This window comes from Cavia porcellus, unplaced genomic scaffold (genome assembly GCF_034190915.1).
Source record: "Cavia porcellus strain 051 isolate PalLab524CR breed Dunkin Hartley unplaced genomic scaffold, mCavPor4.1 scaffold_17, whole genome shotgun sequence".
In the NCBI taxonomy this organism is placed as follows: Eukaryota; Metazoa; Chordata; class Mammalia; order Rodentia; family Caviidae; genus Cavia; species Cavia porcellus.
In genome coordinates, this window is record NW_026947500.1 from 54,879,471 (window position 1) to 54,897,093 (window position 17,623).

Genomic DNA, 17,623 nt, shown 5'->3' on the forward strand with positions numbered 1-17,623 from the left:
CACTCCACTGCACCCGGAAGCCTGGAGGGTCCCAAATAGTCTGGAAGTTGGGCAGAGTGCACTGAGCACTCACCACTGGCCGCGGTGCCTCTAGAACCTGTGATCCTCCCCTGCTTGCTGAGATATCCACAGTCCTCCAGACACACCGGGAGGCTGATACAGGTGCCCCAGTTCTGCCCAGCCCCTCCTCTGCACACTGATGGTGAGGCGGGAGTCCCAAACAGGCTGGGCTCAGGGGACAGCGTGCATCCCGTTTTCTTCATTCTTTTACTTAAATTCCCTTTAGTAACAAAATCTCTGTATCTGTGAGGGTCTGTTATTAAGGGCTCAAAATTTACAAGTTTTTCTTTGCTGTATTGACCATTTTGTTGTTACAAAATTTCCCTGTTTCTCTAATAATATTTCTTTTTTATTTAAAGAAAGAAAAAACAAAATATAAAAAGTTAGAATAATACAGAATTTAAAAAATAACACTAAGAAATCATTAGTTGATGCATTATATATTGTCATCTTAGAAATAGTTGTTCAAGTTACAAAATAAAAGCATAAAACGTAGATATATACTTAAACACTGATAGTGCAAATCATTCTGCTCAATGATCCATTGGAAATGGAATATTACACAATTATAAAAAGGATGCTCTTTTGGCCTTTATAGGTAAATGGAGGCAACTTCAGATGATCTTCAGAAGTGAAACAAACAAGATTCACATCAGTACATACTACATTGTTTCTCTAGTGTAAAAATAATAAAAACTGGAAGAGTAATAATATTTCTTATCTTAGAAACCATTTTATTTGGTATGAGTATTGTCTTTCAGTTCTCTTATGGTTATGGTTTTTATAATATTTTCTGCAGATGTTTCTTAGTAATTTCCTCAATTCTGAGACAAAATACCTGACATCCACAAATGAAAGGAGGGAAGATTTATTTTGAGAGGAGTTTGAGAGGAGTTTGTAGAGGTTTCAGTCCATAATTAGGTGGCTCCAAGGCAGAGTGGCATGACAGAGGGGCATCCCACAGGAGAAACAGTCCATGGCAGGTGGGCAGGAGGCAGCATCATCAAGCCTCCTTTTCCTTTTTACCCCATCCAGGCTACAAACATTTTGGTAAACATAGGGAGGGCTTTCCCATTATCCACACTGAAAAATATGCCAGATCAATGGGTGGACTTATCTTAGAAACCATTTAATACACATCCTTTAATACACATCCACGAACCCTAGATCCAACCAGCCTTCAAAAGCCCCACCTATGGGTGCATGAGGCTTTGGGTCAACATCTAGATATAAGCCATAAGAAGATATAAGTATTTTTTTAAAGTTACAGATTTCTCCCATCACTGAGGACATGTGGAAGACCTGCTGAGGACAGAATTTGCAAAGGTGCCTTCCTGTCCTGCCCCCTAGGAAATTAGTGCTGGGAGCTACCTTTCTTCTTGATGTGGGAGGAAAAATTCCTCCTTGCTACCATCACAAGGTGTCATTACTGCTAAAGATGCAGAAGCTCGGATAAAGGCCATTCAAACCAGGTTACCACAGAGTCTGAAACTTTCTGCTTAGAACAATTTACAGATTTTGTGTGAGGAAATGATAGATTTGACGAGAATAGGCAGGCAGAGTGGGTTTTGTGCTTTCTGTATTGGGTAGGATAATGCTATTTGATATGACCTCTGCCTCAAGTCTCCTTAGTCAGGGTTTGTGATGACATGATGCTATGCCTGCTCTGGAAAACAAGGGAAATTCATCTCTTTAAAAGGAGTGGGTTTCCCCATCATGGCTTCCAAAACTATAACTGGACATCTGCCTGTCTGTTCAGATGTAACTGGCCCTTCAGGGAAAGACATGGGTAGAATGCAGAATGAAAACCATAAAACACTGAGTTTATGAAATTTTTCCATCATATCTGACACAGTCTACTGATTATAGGTAATATACATATCACAGAAGAGCAGCAGCATGAATCTTCAGAAGTTCTTATTTTATAAGCAAATGGTCATATAAATCTTTCTTTCTTTCTTTCTTTTTCTTTCTATGTTGGATCAAACTCATGACCTTTTGCTTATCAGGAAGCACTTGAGCCAGTGAGCTAAATCCTTGGCCCTATCATAGAAACATTTCAATATGTGGCCATCTCCCTTTGCCCTACTCCTACCTATAAAGGCATGGCCCTTTATTTAGTGAATTGTATCCTCAAACTATGCCATAAATCATAACAGGATTAAAGTTCTATTCTTCAATTTTCTTTTTGTACATATTCTGTACATATTCAATTTTCTCTCTGTACTGGTCAGGTTAAATCTGCTCATTTATTAGTCCAATCTTAACATTTATTATCATTGATCTTGTATATCTTTATAATGATTTTTACTGGCCATTTTCCTACAGTGCTTTTTAATTCTATACCCAATTCTACTAGTTCCTTGATTATCACAGTCATATTAACTCTTAAGGAAATTCAGAATAAAGATTTTAAGTTGTCAAGAGAAATAATACATACTTTTCACATACACATGGAACAGAGTTAATGCTGAAGAAATACTTTAAAAATATGATTATTATTCACAAATTTTCTCATAATTTGGCTCCTTCAGTTGGAACCCTAGCACAATTTCCTAGGTCAAGTAGCCTCTTCCTTCTTTCCCATTTGCCAATGGAGATTGCATCTGAGTTTATTCAGTATGGAGAGGCAAATATGTTTAAATTGCTTTTCTCTCATTGCTAGGGCAAAATACAGAACACTCAAAGTTAAAGAGGAAAGGGTTTATCTCCACATTTTGTGGAGATTTTAATCCATAATCAACTGGGTCCATGGCAGGATGGTGTGGTTGAAGGATAACAGTCATGGCAGTGGAAGATAACACAAGCAACAAGAGAACAAGGAGAGGAGCAAGCCTCTTTTCCACCCTTATATGTATGCTATCCACCATTACATTATATGTATTTTAGGGAGGATGTAGCACTCACACTCCCAATCCTGGAATTAGGCAATAAATCAGTCACAAACTAGATTCAGCTACCTCTGAAAAACTGCCTTCTATGACCACAGAAGGCTTTGGGAGGCATAGAAACACAAACCATAACATTCTGCCCCTACCTCTCCCATTAAAGACTCATGTACATTTCTTTATGCAAAATGCATTTTGTTGATTTCTTAACAGTTGCTAAAGTCCTAATAGTTTCAACAGTACTTAGATTGTGCAATAATTGGTAACACAATACGTAGATGTGCAATAATTCTCACCAACAAAGCCATTCTCTGGCCATTTAAACTCAAAACAACATAGCAGGAAATGTGAGTGCAAGATGCTTGTCAAAATCCAAGGTGGAGAGATCTTGCAGATGTTACTGAGAAGTTTGACTTTTATGAGCAATGAGAAGACACACCTCTTACCCAGTTGTCAGACTCTAGAAATACATGTGTTCATTTCTTCATACATTTAAAACCCCAGGGGCCAACCCCATACCACTTTTGCTTTGATCCAGAGACTTGAGGGGTACCATTCTGGCCAGAGCTTTCATTTGGGCTCTCTCAGTTCTGCTACCTTCCATAGGCATTTGTCTGTTATGAGAGTCACACTGCTGATCCTGTTAGCATCATGTTTACATCCTCACAGTTCCATCTTTACAGGAAAAAGGAAAGAGAGAGAGAGACACTCTTTCCTCTTGAGTGAAATAAAATGGTGGGATTGGATTCATTGGAAATATGTCATTTATATACTTGGTCTTTTTTAAGTTACGAGGCCACAAAGAACTGATTCAAATATATAAAAATGATGAAAAAGTATGATTGTATCATGGGACATAGATGATAGGTTGATGATACTAATATGAAAATGTCTAAATATTACTAAAAAGATAAATCAGCAAAGATTATGAGCAATTATCTCACAGAAGAAAATGGCAAAATCTGAATTCTACAATAATCTATATGAACATATGTTTATGTATATATATTAATTAAAACTTTGAGACTTGATATAGGCCAGTCACAGTACTAGTTGCTTTATCTATATTATACAATTATTTATAATTCAAGTTTGTGAGCCATATGACTTTCTTTTATTAAAAAGGAATATGAAGCACAGAGAAATTGTTTTACAACCCCATGGTTACATAGCACAGGTAGCAAGTAAGAGATACAGAATTTTCAAAATGAAACCCCAAGTTGATTGTTTTAAAAGCATGTTTTTAACATATCACTATATTTTTCTTTTCTTAAGGCAGGGTCTTACCATGCCCAGGATGGATTTGAACTCACTGTGTAGATCAAATTGGCCCTGAACTCGCTGCAATCCTCCTGCCTCAGCCTCTTGAGTGCTGGTATTATAGGTGTGTACTACTATGTCCAACATACTACTACATTTATTGATGTAACTTCTTAGCCTTTTTCTACCAATATTACACCTGAATTAGAAGCAGGTAACTCAGAAATGTTCTGTGTCTAATTGTATCTAATTAATTTTTTGCTCACTAGTAAACAAAGAAAATGCATTTAATGAACATTAAGTAAATACCATACATGGTGAAGCTATATATATAGCAGTGTTTGCTAACTTAAGAGATACTTGCCAAATAGAGGAAAGGGAGATAATCCAATGCATGTGTATTTTCACATAGTGGCCTTTGCACATACAAGGACTGAATGCTGTTCCGTGGTGCTTTTTATGCAATAAAGAAAGAAGGTGATGGTAAAGGAAAGGGGAAGAATCATCATTGTCATCTTGGAGGAGCAAAAGTACTTGAGTCCTCAAACATGAGCTGAGCAAAAAGTTAAACAGGTAAACCAATGGAAGGAATACGGGGACATAGAAATAGGTAATGTGAATGAGGGCCTCTTTTTTCTAATTTCGTTTTGCTTCTGTTGCTAAAGCTTGGTTAACTTAATGCCTTTAAGATGGATGAGAACATTCAAGGACCATTGACCATTAAATGTGAGATTTATCCATTCACTGGCTGACATCCTGGTAAAGAATCAGAAGCATGAATTGATTCCCGGGAAGATTTCATGAACGTTTTCCTTTTGATCTGTTGATGGCATCAAACTTTCTTTAGATGGTGTGGAAGATGCAGTTTATGCCACAGGTGGATTTGATGGTAGAATTAACACAACCTGTGAAACCAATCACAATGCCATAGATAAGATGCCAAATAATTTCACAGTTTCCCTTGTTGAACTACTCTCTATCATCATTACTAGTACCTAATTTTTATTCCATGAATCAATCTCAAGATCAATTTAGTTAACTTCTTGGGCATTCTTTATGTTATGCCAGACTGAGAAAACACAATCAGAGGTAGAGCTTAACTGGGGATGTTGATGGTTCTTGCTGCATCTAGAGAGGATCTGTCTAACTTGAGGATCACAGTAGCCAATGCCTTGTGTAACTAAGGTGCCATGGAAAACACACAGCTCTTCTTCCAAACTAGTTTTCCCATGGCAGTCTCAATGGCATCTTAAATCATGGTTCGCTGGTCATAAATAAAACATGATTAAAACCACGGTACAAATCATGATGAAAGTAAAAAACAATCTAGCCTTTTCCCAAAACACAGTATCACATGGAACTGGTTGTGGGCAGTGGCAGAACCAGAACGACATTGAGATTTAGACACTATGTGCACAAAGACCACTGGTATTCTGGGTGTAACAAGATTAGTGGGAACATTTCCTAGCTCAAGAACTAGTATAGGGCAGGAGGAGTCGCAGATTAAATGTGTGTTTCACTCAATGATTTAAGTTCATTGGTGACTTCTGAGAGGCTCACACTCTGTAGCCTTAGAAATGCAAATTCATTGTAAGAATTAATGTTCATCTCTTTCTTTCATGGGAAGTCTGTAGGGGTGTGTGATGGGGCTGCCTGGAATTCCTGAAGAAGAACAGAAGGAGTTAAATGAGGAACACAAAAGCAACCTCATGAAGCCATTATTATTATGTTCCTGGCTTTGAGTTTTGTCTGCCATAGGCCTCAGGACCAGGAGGCTAATGAGCACCCATTGAGGTTTTATCAACCAAGACCTCACCCCAGAAGTCAGTGCTTGGAGGGCACACCCCTGGCTCTGTTCTTCCAAGGACCTCTTTCTTGGGTCTCCCTTCTTTCATTTCCACTTTGTCTCTGTGTGATATTTCTGCACAGTCCCTGGAGGATCTGCTACAAAACCAAAGATTCTACCAATGGTAGGGAGCACAACTGACAGAGAAGATTTAGTCCTTATATTTCTTCCCTATAACAGGGAAATAATGTCAAATCTGGCACCTCTGGGGCCCCAGGCACTGCGAAGTGTATATTGATCTGAACTCAGGGTGGATGACTTTTTAGATGATAAGATGTTGGAGGGGATGCTTTTCTACAGCCATGGCAACAGGTAAGGCTCTAAGATGTTGCTCAGTGGCCTGCATTCTCATGAGTGTCTTCTGGTGCGTATGGATGGGACTCATGGATGTGATGAGAGATCTCTTACTGAGAGCAGCTTACTGATCAGTTGACTTTTAGTATATCAGAAAGGACATTTTTTCTGGATGAACCTGACCTAATCTTGTTGGCCCTTTAAGAATTTGAAATAATAAGATATTCATGGTCCTCAAAGAAGTGCATACTCATGAGTTCCACACCTGAGAGGGAGTGGGCTCTGCTACATGATCATTGAAGAGAGCAGATGAGACCCCAGGCCTAGGTCAATAAGCACAGCTGTGTAGGATCCTGAGCAGGTCCAGCCCAGCTGGGTCTAGCATCTTGACTCATAGCAATGGAGTGATTATAAATGTGTGCTGTTTAAGCCTGTGGGTATAGGGTTAAGATGGGGCTGAACACAAGAACCTGTGGCTGTATTGGGAAAATGCTATGAAGTCAAGATGACACCACAGCTGAGGCAACTGAGGACACAGGCTGCTGACACCCCTATTCAGAGCAACAAAACTTCCAACTTTAGAGATAAGATTAGATCTCCTAATTGGCAAACTTTTCTTCTTGGAGAGGTCTGTGAACTGACTCCCAAGGTCCTGCTCAGTTCTTGTGCTTACCTCAGTATCCCCTTCCTTTTTTTGTAAACCAAATAAAAATGGGCTGCCAGGAGAAGTTCCATGTCTTAACCCCCAGGGAATCTTCAATTTAATTAGAGGGTTTTGATCTTCCTAGAGTCCTAGAATCATACCATTTGTCTCTTTGTTTAAACCTTTGCTGTTCACTCACTTAGTAGATTGGAACTAGACCAAGACTCCAATAATGGTTTGTGAACCTGGTCACACAGCAACAGAAAATGAATTGAGAGGTTTTCAAATGATGGCCAACACTTACCCCACCAGGGAAACCACAGGCAACTTTGCATCCAAAGGTAGAGAGGGCCACGGCAATGCTGAGTTCCAGCAGACTTAAGATGAGCACCATACTTTTCAGACCCTAAAAATCAAAACACAACAAAAAACAAGAGGAAATTCAGGTTCTAACCTTTACCTCTAATTACAATGATCAAAGAAAGGCATTGGAAGCCTTGCTACTAATTCATGTAAATTAATTGGCCAATTTTTTACCTACTGAATGTAATTTATTCTGTTTTCTCAGATAAAATACTCAGTGTTTCCCCTCATTTAGTACTTTCCAGTGTCATCGTGGGCTCAGAATGTGAAAATACTTTAACAAGATGGTGGTGGAAATGGCAATATTAACTACTGTCTTAGTTTTTTCAGATGCCAGCAATTCCATATTGATGTTATAATTTGATCTTCCACCTTGATGACTGTAGACAAGATAATGATTGATTTAAGATGTTCACATTCTACTCTCCAGCACTTCAGAATATGTCAGATGATATAGTGAAAAAGGAATTAAATTTGCTGATAAAAATAAACTGCTTATTAGCCAACATGGTAAGATTATCCTGGATTCTTCAGGTGAATCCAAAGTAGTCACAGCATGCTTTATATATCAAAGCAAGGGTAAGAGAAATAATTTGGTTTAGACTAATGACTGGTTTTTAGTAAAAACTAACTCAAGAGATTATTTATTGTAAATATTTTTCTGTTCTCAATTGCTGTCAACTTCCTAAAGTAACTCAGTGACTTCAGAAAGTTACCTTTTGTTTCTCCCACAACTGTCAGTTTCTAGAAGTGTTTCCACCATGAGAAGATGAAGACTCACCTCTGCAATGGAAAAGCACATGGGAAGAGTATATACTGTCTGATTATGGTTAAGGAATGGATAGTAAAATGCCAACACATTCATACTGATTGCCATGATTATGAACCCTACGGCTGCTACCACGGAACTGGTGATGTTCAGTCCTATACTGCTCTGGATCTGAAAAGAAGTGAAACTTCATTAAACAACACAAAATCATATTCAGACATATCTCTGCTCATCACTTTAAATTTTCCACTTCTTATCCTACACATTTCATACTCAATACTTTGATAATTTCAATAGTCATTATGCTAGATATTGAAAGTTTTGATGCTTGAAAGTTTTGGTTTATGTTTGTTTGCTATTATGTAGTAATCTTACTAGAAATTTCTTTCATTAAAATTTCGTATACTTTTTGGATGCAATTGAAACGAATGCAGCAAAAAGTCAGTAAGTATTAAGACATTTGTACTTCGTACTATTATTTTCATGGGCAGGGATTTCAAGCTTTCAAGGATTGTCTGATTGAAGCCACTGTTATTTCCTGTCATCAATCCCCTTTATCTTCAAAAACACTTTATCTCCAACTACTTTGTCCATGTATTCAGTCTTATTCTAGTAATTCTATTATTAGATAATTATTTAATAAAGTTTTTGAAAGACAACTTCAACCAGGAAAAACTTACACTTTCGTATGATTAAAAAAAACACACACACACACTCTGGTTTGCAATTATCTCTGAATCTTTAGCTTGTCCTTTTATGTGGTGATTGTTTCCTTTGCTCTGCAGAAGCTATTTAGTTTTATGCAGTCTTGCTTACTTTCATTTTATTGTCTGAATTTTGGTATAAAAATAAACAAACAAACAAACAAACTAAAAGTATCAGGGTTGCAACATCATTTCCAAAGAAAAGTCCAGGAGTTTTCTCCTATCTATCTTAAAGTTTTGATATCAACTTTTAATAATTTTATGTGAAAATTAAATAATTTCAACCATCATGCTCTTGAAGATTCTTGATGGCTGTGTCTTGTTATGGTTGATACATTTTGTCAATTTGAGAAGTTTAGAAGTTTAAGTAAGAGACTTAACCAAGTGCTATGGTTCTTTGTAAATATCCTCATTCCCTGCAAATGAGGGCAAGCAGGTTATGTGAGTGCTACACCCACCCTGGAGTGGGGAAGTGGCCTGCATACAATATAAGGAAGGAAAAAGGCTTGCTCTCTCCTCTCTTTTGCTCTGGCTGCTTTTGCTGGCTGATGCCTTGAGGTGTTGCCCCAGTGCCATGTCACTCTGCCTTGGGCCAGTTGATGATGGACTAAAACTTCCACAAAGGTTGAGTTAAATGAACCTTTCCTTCCTTCATTTTGGGGGTCAGGTGTTTTGTCCCAGCAATGAGAGAAAAGTAACAAAGACACATCTCTTTGGACTTTTACCTGAAATACAATCAAATAACTTGTTGCACAAAACATATGACCTATGATTAATTGTGATTGTTTTGTATCCATAAGTTAGTTTGCAGAAAAGGGCATCTTCATTATACTGTTTTGTTTTTCATTTGAATAATTTATCTCTCCATTTACTTTATATTGTTTCTACAAAGGATTTTCAGGAAGAAGGATTGTAATTTTCATAACTAGAAATTATAAACATTTTGTAGCAAAATATACATATACATATGTATACAATAGATTTTTATACATTAGACATATGTAGGAAATAGGTGTATTTGATTTATATACTCATTGATTTTGTGTATGTTCTTTAGATGTCTTGACACAATAGGGACACCTATGAATAATTATATTTACAGATTTTCCGTCTTTTCCTCTTTCACTTCTACTCCTTACTCAATTACTATGTTGAGATTTCTAGCACATTCCTAATAAATATTATCTGCAAGCTATACATATATATATATATATATATATATATATATATATATGCAAAGAGATCAACTTTTAAAGTATGTAAGGAACCCACTGAAATCAACAGCAAAAAATCAATACCTAAAACCTGGGCAAAGGACCTTGTTTTATCCAATTTTCCATCATTGTGATGAAATACTTGAGAAAATTAACGGAAAGCTAGAAAGACTTATTTAGGGTCACAGTATCAGAGGCATCAGTTTGTGGCCTGCAGGCTTCTTACTGCGCACTGGAGGTGAGGTAGAATAATCACAGCAGAAAAGCATGCTGGGGGAGCCTTCTTTTCCCATTGTGGGCAGGATATGGAGGGGGGAGCAAGCTCTGTGGTTGGGCTTCCTCCTCTTTCCATTGTTGTCCCATTAGAACACAGATTATTGGATGGACTACCCACAGTGAGGATGGGACTTTGCTCTCAGCTTACTGTCCCACATGCCAATCGTCTCTGGAAACCTTCCCCACACAGACACTTTCAGAATCATTCTTTATGAATTTTCTAGGCATTTCTCAACCTAATAAAATTGACAATCAAGATTGACTTTCAGAAAGCTGTTTCCTAAAGAGCTGAGCAATTTAATGAAGAAATGGCCATCATGACTAAGCACAAGTAAAATTCAAATCAAAGCCACAATTATATGTCATGTCTTAGTTTTGTAGATGGCTTTAGTAATATAACAAAAGATAGCATGCATTGGTGAGAATATAAAAGAAAATAAACCCTTGGAAAATGTTAGTTGAAGTGTATCGGTATAACTATTAATGGAAACACCATGGAAAGTCAAAAAGTTAAATGTAGAGTTACTCTGTGACCCAGATTCACTCTTCTCAGCATGTGTTCAAAGGAAAGGAAAACATCACTTCCAACAGACTTGTGCATGCCCTTGTTCATTACACACTTTTCATTATCACTGCAGTCAGAAATTGAGATAGATCTACATCTATCTATATGTTCACCTGTGCCACAGCACGTATGTATAGAACATCAGATTATTATTCAGACTTAAAAAGGAAGGAAATCTTGGCAGTTACCCCATTTAAGAACCTGTACCTATAAAATGAAATAAGCAAAACACTTATGTGTAAAACCCACAGAATTCGAATTCATGGATGCAGAGAGGAAATATGGGACATGGGTAGAAATGTGTAAAGTTTCAGTTATTAGATGCAGAATATACCTCACGATGATATGAATCAGTAATGTATTGTCTACTTGAAAATTGCCAATAAAGTAGATTTAAGTGGTTTGACAGCAGGAGAAAAAGTTCACTACTTGATGATACATTAGAGAGTCTAATAGTGGTAGTGATGTATCTATATTTATCTGACTAAAAACATAATAGAATGAACACGTAAATATATACATTTTCATCTAAAATGATTTTAGAAAATAATATAAAGTTACATTGAATCTGTTTCTACTTTGGAAGCGTACACGCTTGTTCAATAAATCCATGTTGAGTAGGAAAAAAATAAAGTGGAAGCACACTCACCAGTCCTTTTGATGTTCTTATTCCTGCTGCAATTGACAAGGATCCTGAAATAATAAACTAGGAATAAAAGAAAAAAATTATGTAAACTTCAAACAAATATATTCAATCATAACTGAAATCTATTCATATATTTGACAGGTATGTTAAACAACCCATCTACCTTAAAGAACTAAGTGTGCAAAATAAACCTTTCTTTTCCCAGAAGTGACAGAGAAATCCTAGCAGATGGATTTTGGGGGAAATTTTATTGATCTTTTAAAGCACATCTAGTGGTAATGGTATTAAAGTCATCTCAATATTGAATAATAATCCTTCCAAACTGCAAATAAGAACTGACTCTAACATGGTGTTAAATTGGATAAAATAAAAAAAACCAAGAACTATTTTCATTTGAATTGAATTTAAATTTTGTAAATAAAATAATAATGGAGACAAACTTAAATCTTATCACATGATGAGTAAAATGCTAGTTTGTTTCCATCCGTTGAGCAGTTATTTTCCCTTTAGTTTATATGGCTAGTGTCAACTCATTCAAACCTTCTGCTTAAAATATGTAACTCATCTGGAATTCTAGGTTTGCTTTTCATATTTAATAATAGCAATATTAAATTTATTTTACTACCATAATTTATGAAGAAGTAAAATGGTTTGATACACTTTCTCCATAAATTTCTAATGACAAATGATAGAAATAATTAATATAAACAACTGGATTTATGCAAAAATCTAATAGAGGGAATCATCACATTTTATGAAATAAATCATGAACATGTGTGAAATGTCTTCAAAAACACATATATATTCAGTGCTAAAAATTATTACAATTGATGAAGTTAATAGATTAAGGGAAAAATTCACATTATAATTGTGATTTTTAATAGGAGAAATGACTTAAGATTTGTTGTGTACAGGTACAAATTTCCTACGATGAATGTGATCATTATGTATGTCAAAACTGTACTAATGAAATTAATGAAAAAATAAGACATTTAATACAATTCAACATTGTAACATTACTGATTAAATATGAAGAACTGTAAGTTCTATACTATGGTAGAACATCTCAATCAGTACAATCCTTTTCATCTTTAATAGGGAAACTCTAGGTCCAGTCAAATTAACATGAGAAACTATGGCACTCTATTCTGATGCTATTAATCACAATCTTTATACAGGAATATATTTGGAATGACTAGTTAAAGTTAATATTTAAATATGAATATAAATAGTGAATTTGCAAGTGAACACTAAAAACAAATTATCAGTTAAAAACTATTACAGACTATAAAAATTTAGTATGATAGATGGAGTGTTATGCATGGAGTACATACACATGTAAACAATATTTGGGTTTATTATTAAAGTTAAGATCAATCAAGCTATTTTATTTACCATAGCAGAAATATACAGAAATGGGCCTCACAATCACAGGTTTTGACTCTGCCAAAAGAGGGCTCATTTAACCTGATCAGCTGTGGGTTTTAATTTAGGAATTCATAAGAGCCCCAAAGCCAATCCCTTGTGGACATGCACACATATACATGTATACACAGAGTGTACATATGAAAACATACATAGTATGTTTAACTTACTTGTGACATCTCTACATGCTATCTCAAGAAACAAATTTCAAAAAATTAACAACGAATGTTAACATTACATGTAAATAAAGCTTTGCAATGCTCCAAAACCTTGCAAAAGAAAATTGGAACAAATAATATGGGTATAATTTTACAGGCTTCTAATAAAGGACTTATATGATGACCAAAAGTGAAAAATGAGAGAAATGCTTAATTTGTTCTGAATATTTCTACATTGCACATGATAAGGAAGAAAAACGATATAATTTATAGGCAAGGTTTGAAACTCAGAAAGGACAATAGAGTTTAGCAGCAAAAGTGATCCCCTTTAAGCTAAGGCTCTTCTGGAGGGGCATGCCTACATTAGTCTACATGACTGCTCAGCTGACAGACAGCTCCCACCTCTGCTGAACCTGCAAAGGATGGCCTCGAATTCACAAACTGAATTCCAGTGTGGCTTTGGAAAGAAAGTGAAACAGTCCTCAGGTAATGAGAGTTGTTAGATGATGCATTTTCCAAATTATATTGACCCTATTACGTGAGTTCTGGTTCTTTTACTTAATAGTAGTGTGATGTTGTGATTAAGTTAATTGAAGCTGCATTTTCTTCATTCATAGAATGAAGATAATGAGAAACCCTTTCTCAAAAGTCTGCTGAGTTTTGGAAATCATATTGCACATACATGGCATTCAGTAGAGCACCCAGATCACAGTGAGGTTTGCTAAGTGGTATCCTTGGTGTTAGCAGTACTGTATTTGATACTTAAGATGCATAGGACCCTGGAAGTAGGTCAGCACTTGCTGTCTTCAGATCTTTCACCTCTCCTGGAAACAAGAAGGAGAAGAAAAAGGCGGAACTGCTATCATGCTCTGCTGTATCCTCACTTTCATTGGTAAGTGGAAGACTCATAACACTCAGATTTGGTTTCCCAATTCTAACACATGCCCTTTATACAACTAATTATTCTTTCCTTAGCAGACAGAATAGTAGTCTGTTTCCATCAATTAAGCAATAAATACCTCTTATATTCTATTTATTTTTTCAATCTTGAACAATTTTCTTACATCTTAACTTGGGGGAAAGATTCTAAAATTCTAGCTTTAGTTTTAATTGCAACTGTTATCAAATTTAAATGAAAATGAAATTTATCAAGGAGTTACTCCAGCTATGAAGAGTGTTTGCTAAGATTTGATTTGGCAGTTTGAACACTATAAATGGCTGGTACAACATGTGCATCTAATTATTCCTTGCCAAATGCTCCTCTTTTTGTTTCCCCTGACTTTCATAGAAGTGGGAGCCTTTCCAAGCCACATAAGCAGGTCTGGGTGAGATCAGTAAAGACAAGTCTGTTATCCATAAATGATCTTAGAAAATCACATAAAATATTCATGAATTCAATGTGTCTGATCTTATTCTATTTTGGAAGTCCTTGCAGCACTGAGTTGACTCACCTGGAAATAGTGGAACACAGGGTTTTTACTGTGAAATGAAGGTTGGTTTCAGTCTTATGGCTTTGCAAGTTGGGTTTTGGTCGCATGCCTCTGTCTTACACCCTGAGTCATGCACATGAAATGATGCATCTACCTAGCTTTCTATGAGTTTTATATTGTTATTACTATCATAAGTACTAGAAAACCAAATCAAAGAAACATAAGATACCTTTCTCAGATTTATAGCCACATGGGATCATGTCAGGACAAGAATCCAATGTTAGGATATTAACAATGAGGTCACCTTCAATGGTCTCAAAAAGGGTTTTACTCACCATCACAGAGCCCCAGATTGGGTAACCAAGGCCGTAGAAAATGGGATGTGCATTAAAAATTGACATTATGATACTCATTGTCACTCTTCCCAATCCAAAGTTCATCAGAGCAATCAGAATCTGCATGGTCTAGAAATGGTGAAAAATAATGTTATTATCTATGACAAAATGATGCCTGTGCCAGCTGTTTTCCAACTACTTAATTTTTTCCATTTTCCATCTTTGGATAGAGTCACATCCCCTCTGCGTAGTCTGTTTTCCCTTTATTTCACACAAAGAGTTGCTCAGAAGATGTGTCACTGCCTCTGTAATTTCAGATCCACAGGGAGTTTGCAGAAAGTCGCTCAGAGATATTTTTAAGCCCATAGTGCTATTTCATTCACATTGGTTTCTCTCTTTTGTCATCTTCCCAGAGGTGAGTCACCCAGGATTTACAAAGCATTTATTCTATCAAGGAGCAATACATTTAGGAAAGGAGGCAATATACCCAAGGAGCAAAACAGGGCAGATTGTACATTCACAGAGTGTGGGGACTGAGAGCACATTGTAATTACAGAGTCCGAGGTGCGAGAGGTTTGTGTATCCCAGGGTGTAAAAAGGGGTCTATATTAAATGCACTTGAATTTAGCCACAAGGCTGAGAAGGGATAGTATTTATATAAAATAAAATGACATCAATTTATAAATGAAAACACATACACATTTTCCTAGCAAATGTAGTGCTTGGAGTTCCAAGGCACATATTAGGTAAAAAGAAAGATCTAGAAATCCATCACCCAATTTTCCAATTTAGGACACCCAAAAAAGAAGAGCAAATCAATGCCAAAGTAAGCAAGGAAGAAATGTAAAAATTAGATCAATAGTCAATGAATTGAAAATAGGAAATCAATTATAAAATTCATACAACTAAAAGCTAAAAAACTGTCTTTGAAAGGTAAATGAGTCAGGCATAGTGCTGGATACCATAACCCCAGCACTCAGGAGGCCAAACAAGAATATTGCCAGGGGTTTGAGGTCAGCCTGGGTTACATAGGGAGACTCTGGTTCAATAAATACATAAAAAATAAAAATACAAATGAAAATAAGATTGTAACCAGACAAATTAGAAAAAGCTTATTGAGGACATAATAGCCTAGGGTGGGGCAGAGGAATACCAATCCCATAAGACATTAACAGGAAATAAAAGAATGCCGTGAACAACTCCATTCCTCAGTATTTGGGGCTCTAGATAAGATGAATTTGAAAGGCAGTGTGTTGCATAATTCCAATTGTGTGAGTTTCCAGAAGAAACAAACTACAGACACAATAAAAGGTCAGTGGATTCTGGGTTTAGGAACAGCAAGGAAAGGAAGAACAGACAGAACACAGGATTTTCAGGGAAAGGAGACTTTATGTGATACTATAATGATGGGTATATGTCCTTCTGTATGGCTCAGAACCTACAAGGTGAACAACAGAAAGAGTAAATCCTCATATAAGTGTGCACCTCTGCCAGTGCCACATGTCAGTGTAGGTTCATCTTTTGGAGCCAACACAGCATTCTGAGGAGACCACTTGAGGTCGGAAGATGCAAATCTGGGGGCAGTGGAAACAGGAGATATAGGATTTTTTCCTGGTTTTCTATGAAGCTAAAACTTCTATTGCACAGCCTAAGATGCACATGAATATGTTTAAAATTAATTGTGGTATATGCTAACATATCCCATATGGCATAAATAATAATTATTTTCAAAATGAAAGTAGAACAATGAAAAATTGAAGTGTATAATGTATACACAATGATTTTTTCCCTTGCTGATTTCAAATTCAAGATAGGGATAAACCCCAATCATCAAGGAACTTTTCCCTTCTCTGACATTTTTCTCTTTCTCAATTCTCCTTTAAATTTAACCACATTGACCACAAATCCAGAGAGAAGTGCTTGAAGAAAGGAAGCTATTCTATCTTCTGCAGAGCAGGCTATGAAATGGTTCCAGAGAAACAGGAACAGCACAGGTCCTTAGCTACCAGGCGGGCACTGGGGCAGTGCATACAGCCTTTTCTGTTCCTGTCTTTTTCTTGAGAATGACCAGCAACCTAAAATAGACCTGAAGTCACTCTACTTGAAATATAACTAAACTGGAAGCATGATGTGGTAGAACATATTATCATTTCCCAATGATGAGGCCTGAGAATCAAATTCTGATGATTTTCTACAGGTTGATGTGTTCCAAGACCAGAGGAATAGAAATTTGGCACTAGGGTGTTCAAGTGAGAGTTCACAACAGCACCACTCTCCTCCCAAATCTGCAAGTGATTTACCCCCAGGAGTTTGGGTTTCCCTTTCAAGAACTTCTCTGCCATCAATCTCCACCCAAAGGAGTGTTGAGCAGCCGGTGACTCCAGTTGTTGCAGAGCAGGGTTGGTGTCCATTGAGGTGGATTCCACTCCATGCATGGTTGTTATGACAGCAGACTAAGAAATGCAGTTGAGGGTGTGGTCCTGGGAATGACAAGAAAGGAACATGGCACTCTGAGGTCATTTGTCCTGTGAGGACAGACTTCTCTAAAATTCTTTTCCTATATCATAATGGAGCCCAGGGAATAGAAGACGCAACATGGTAGAAAGAATGGGAGTCTATGTTCAGAACTCCCTGAACCTTCTGCTTAAAAGTTGACAGGAGGGAAGCTTAGTAAGATTCGTCAAGGTGCAGTTGAGTACATCAACTATGCTTCTGAGCCTCCACAGAGGTCTTAGGTTTGGACACAT

At 36.7% G+C, this 17,623-nt stretch overlaps 1 protein-coding gene across 1 annotated transcript in view; it reads right to left on the minus strand.

The window, feature by feature from the left end:
* The window catches only part of LOC100715578 (membrane-spanning 4-domains subfamily A member 4A-like), a 30,676-nt gene extending 13,325 nt beyond the window's left edge, over positions 1–17,351 (minus strand). The window contains exons 1-4 of the mRNA XM_063229094.1: positions 17,177–17,351; positions 14,877–15,005; positions 11,532–11,588; positions 7,296–7,397 (exon numbers count right to left, since the gene is read on the minus strand). Of these exons, the coding sequence (XP_063085164.1) occupies positions 7,296–7,397; positions 11,532–11,588; positions 14,877–15,005; positions 17,177–17,311 (423 nt within the window). The 5' untranslated portion in view covers positions 17,312–17,351. The remainder of the gene's footprint in view (positions 1–7,295; positions 7,398–11,531; positions 11,589–14,876; positions 15,006–17,176) is intronic.
* Between the last annotated feature and the right edge of the window lie 272 nt (positions 17,352–17,623).